At 51.0% G+C, this 4,522-nt stretch overlaps 1 protein-coding gene across 1 annotated transcript in view; it reads left to right on the top strand.

Moving 5' to 3' along the window:
• Positions 1–3,755: 3,755 nt before the first annotated feature.
• Positions 3,756–4,522, top strand: part of EGLN1 (egl-9 family hypoxia inducible factor 1) — a 35,454-nt gene continuing 34,687 nt past the window's right edge. The window contains exon 1 of the mRNA XM_039707367.1: positions 3,756–4,522. This exon is cut by the window's right edge and continues 607 nt beyond it. Within this exon, the coding sequence (XP_039563301.1) occupies positions 4,212–4,522 (311 nt within the window). The 5' untranslated portion in view covers positions 3,756–4,211.

Below are 4,522 nucleotides of genomic sequence, written 5' to 3'. Positions count from 1 at the left end.
TAATGGCTGGCACTAGTCCTGCCAGGCAGCAACTCCACACCTTTCAGATCACGTCTACTGGGTGACCCTTTCCTTGCTTTGCAGAAACAGGGGCCAGGGGAGGTATTTGGGAGATGAATAAAGCATGCTAACCCTTTGAGTACCTCGGGAAAAGAGGGTGCATTCAACAAAGGAGCACTTGCATAGCCTTGTGGATGTACTCTGTACTCTTTGTCCTGATTAGAAAGGAAGTGAGCTTAACAGAGAATCCAACTCAGACAAACAGTTCTCTCCTTTAATTTGGAAAATCTGCAAACCTGTTACAGTTTACTTGCTAGTATGAAAAGCAAGCTTGAAAAATGGCACTGTTGAAACCAGTGAATAGTGGTTTATGTGGAATAGCAGCAGTCAGGCTGAAGAACATGGTGGAGTGGTCTGGGTGGAGGAGAGCAAATGCTACAAGCTCCCAAGTTCTGACTTTTAATTATGACACTGTTGTGGACATGCACACTGCCTCACTGATGCCTGACACTACCACCCACCTCAGGAGCACATGTAGCTTCCAAGAGGCTTTCTGGCAGCAACAAAAAACTTAGCCTGGAGTCCAAGCACTTTTTTCCCATTCACAGTGAAGCTATCTCAACATGAGATTACTTTTCATTTAAACTTTATTTCTGAACTGACTTTGTAACCTTCTATAATCTTGTTACTCTGTATTCCCCTTCTCCCTGAGCTTCAAAGATTCTTTCTTGGTTGCTTATATAATCTCAGCACTGCAGCATGCAAGCTATCTAAAGCATGGTATAAATGCAGCTATTATTACTACTTAATAAAAACAGAGAAGTTATTCATTGACCAACCTTTTATTTTTTCCCCTTTCTAATAAACATATCAGATCCATATCTAAGTGGTGATAAAAAACTATGACCTTGCACTAAGTTTATCCCATAACATCCTCATCAAGCCTGGTATTTTATTTTAAAGATTTTTCATTGCATTCTCTGCAAAGCAGTATGTCTCATCATTACCTAGTCACCAGCAAAGCTCTTTTCCAACATTCACTGACACAGAGAAGAAATTAGCTATTTTAGAAAGACCACTTTAGGGAGCAAATGAAGAGCAACCAGCTAAAAAAAAAAAAAAGAGAGAGAAGGAAGTCCCTTCCTCCTCTGTTCTGGCAACCATCATATGGATCATTTTACTTAGTATACCATATGTTGCTTTTTGTTGTGCTTTGTCCTTACACTGTCTTTTAAGGCACAGGCTCTTTGGCAATGAATAGAATCTTCTATGCTTGGAAAACATTTCTAGCATGTTGCAGACACTACTGTAATATAAATACTCATTGTCCTCCTGAGTTCCCTTACCACCACTGCTCCTCACTTTGTCACTGTAAAACAACCTTCATTAAGTTTTGTGTCACTGGTGTAGTGCTGCAGTAATAACGCAAATGCTTCATACACCCAAAGATGGATTTTGTTGAATTTGGTATTTCTGTTGACCATGCTGTGAAACAGCATGATGTCAAGACAACCTGAAGTAGCTTAGCACATTAGCAAATGTAAAAACTAAGACCTTTAATTGCATCCCAAAAGACATGTGGAAAAGAGAGGGAAAGAACAGAAGACTTGTGAAGCCAAATTAGCCTGTAAATTAGTAACTATCATTAGATTTTAGCCAGGCACCATATTTGTGCCTTGGTCTTTTTCCTAGTTGCTTCATGGTTGGATGATTGAGTTTCAAGTCTGTGACTTTCATCTCCACTGTTTGCTGAAGGAGTACACAACAAATACAAAAGATCTTTAACTCTTCAGTTTCTATCCGGCAGAATACCATTGTTTGCATTTCTCAAGTTTTTTAAAATAATAGCCTTGGCTCTCTTCTCATTTAGCCCAGTTTAACAATGCTGCAAGTCCAAGGAAATCAGCTGAATTAATCTCATCTTAAAGCATGCTAGAGGAATGCCTAAACCTATTATTTTTTACATACCTCATATACCTATAGTTGAAGGAAAAACTCTCATTACACATACATTAAAAATCTGTTCACTTCATGCACTGGATTTAAAACTTGATTTTAATCCACTTCCCTCTGCCCTTACCACAAAGAAATTACTAATCTGGAATTTTGTTTTTAGTTTCCATCTTTTCCGGTTCATTTGCCACCTTCTTCTTTTTTTCCTTTGGTGGTTGCTGTTGTTTTTAATTTTCCCTTGGAGCTCACTAGTCATATTCACCTTGAAATTTTATCCACTGGGCTTTCATGACCTTGTCCTCTCAGTACTCCTTTTGCCTTTCTAATAATTCACCCTGGTTTTCCCTCTCATTTTTCATGTATGTACCACAAGGCACTTGTAGCCTTGGTACACTTTGTTTCTCCTGCATTCTTCATATAGTACACTCAGTGCCTAATAAGTCCTATTACTATGCCAATCAATCCTAAATCCAGGTCTATATGAGAGATAAGAACTAAACCAATTTAATTGCATACATAAAGTCATGTCACTATAATACAAGTATATTGTTGCTAAAGCTCACAAAAGCCTGTGAGAAGCAAAAGCATTAGTATTCCTCTTCTACAGTGGCAGAGAACAAATCACTTATCCAATGTCATGTGAAGTCCCATGGCAGCCTCTGGGTTCATTTTACCTTTCTACCTCAAGATCTGTATATTGGGTCATGTATTTTACACTTCTTGGGCCTTAGAATGGATTTGCTTAACTTACAGGCAGTGCAGACCAGAGGAATGCATCGTGTCTCACCAGCCCAGCCCACGGAGCAGCTATTTGCTGTCTGTTCACCAAACAGCTCTCTGAGAAGACAGGCAGGAGAGCATCCAGCCCAGGAGGAATCATTGCCCTGCCCCAACACATGGCTCTGAAGCACCGACCACCGTATTGGGCTGTGCTGCAGGAAACTCCACAAGCAAGCAAAGCCACGGTTAATTGGATCACTGGAAGCTTAAACATCACCTCAGAGGAGTCCATGTGGCTTTTGACAACAGACGTGACTGAGCTGAGACCTTTGTCCCTCCACCAGCACTGCTCTGCCAAACGAGCTTCCTTTTGCCTGTCAGGGACTTTGGCACGTTCATCTCTGCACAGGCCCCAACTGCTGGCCTCGCCAAGTTTTGGCAGCTGCATCAACTGGCTTCTTCTTCCTGCTTTTGCTTTCTCATTTCTTAATCAGCCTGGCTCCAGCCTTCACTACCACTCCGTTAGGCGGGACACAAGCCACGTGTTATTTATGAAGGAGACAGCACATGCCTCTCCCGCTCTACCGGCTATCCGGCGGGAGTATTTTGGGACCTACAGGAGTGACAAAACCTGACCCTGCACTGTAGCCAGGTGCCGCCGCCGCCGCCCTGCCTGTCACTCAAGCCACAGTGCCCAGCTTCCACGTCCCCGCCGCTCCTCGGTGCCCCCGCCTCACCTGCGGCAGGCCCACACCCCACGGGGCAGCGGGGCAGGTCGCTACCGGGGTCACGGCCACCCTCACGTTAGCGACCTGCCCAGCGACGACGGGGGGTCCCGGCAGCCCAGACACCTCCCAGCAATTTCCCTGCTGTCCCTGCCGGGAAGGCCGCACTCATCACTGCGGGGGAAGGCCGCCATCCCCACGAGAGCACCGCGGCCGCCCCGCTCCGGCCCGCGGCCCGTCCGTGCGCCCACGGCCGTAGCGGAGCCTCTCAGCCCCTCGCGCAGCGGCGCGGAGCACGCAGCCGGCTCCGAGCCGGCCCCGCCCGCCCGGCCCCGCCCTCCTGACGCGCCGGCGGCGCTGGCGGGCTGGAAGTGGCGTACGTGCACAGCGGGCCTCTGGTGTGGCGCCTCCTCCTCCTCGCCCCGGCGGAGGCGCGGTGGGTAGAGGCGGCGGCCGCGCCGGCCCGTGCTGCACCGGGCAGAGAGGCCGGCGGGGAGCGGAAGGCAGCCCCGCACCGCGCCATTCCGCTCCCCCTCGGCTGTTCCGCCGCCGGTGGGGCGGCGATGAGGCGGCGCTAAGCAGCGTTAGCGGTGCCGGGAGGGCGGCGCGGGCCCCCGCGCGCCGGAGGAGGCCGCGGGCCGGCGGAGGCGGAGGGCGGCGGGGGCCGCGGCGGAGCCGGAGCCGGGCGGCCATGATGCAGTAAGCGCTCCCTCCCCGCGCGGCCGGGCGGGGGCCCGCGTTAGCGCCGCTCCCGCCCGCCTCCTTACATAACACGACCCGGCGGAGCGGGGCTGCGGCGGCACCACCAGCGCCATGGCGAATGACAGCGGCGGAGGCGCCGGTCAGGGCGGCCAGGGCGAGAGCGGCAGCAGCAGCAGCAGCAACAACAGCAGCAGCAGCGAGCGGGACCGGCAGTACTGCGAGCTGTGCGGGAAGATGGAGAACCTGCTGCGGTGCGGGCGCTGCCGCAGCTCCTTCTACTGCAGCAAGGAGCACCAGCGCCAGGACTGGAAGAAGCACAAGCTGATCTGCCGCGGCGGCGGCGCTGCGGCAGCTGGCGCGGCAGGGGGCGCTACCGAGCCCCACGGCGGGCATCCCCCGCCGCCCCGCGCCCACGGCGGGGC

Source organism: Passer montanus, unplaced genomic scaffold (assembly GCF_014805655.1).
Source record: "Passer montanus isolate IOZ18808 unplaced genomic scaffold, ASM1480565v1 scaffold2, whole genome shotgun sequence".
Classification (NCBI taxonomy): domain Eukaryota; kingdom Metazoa; phylum Chordata; class Aves; order Passeriformes; family Passeridae; genus Passer; species Passer montanus.
This window is presented reverse-complemented; position numbering and strand designations above follow the sequence as displayed.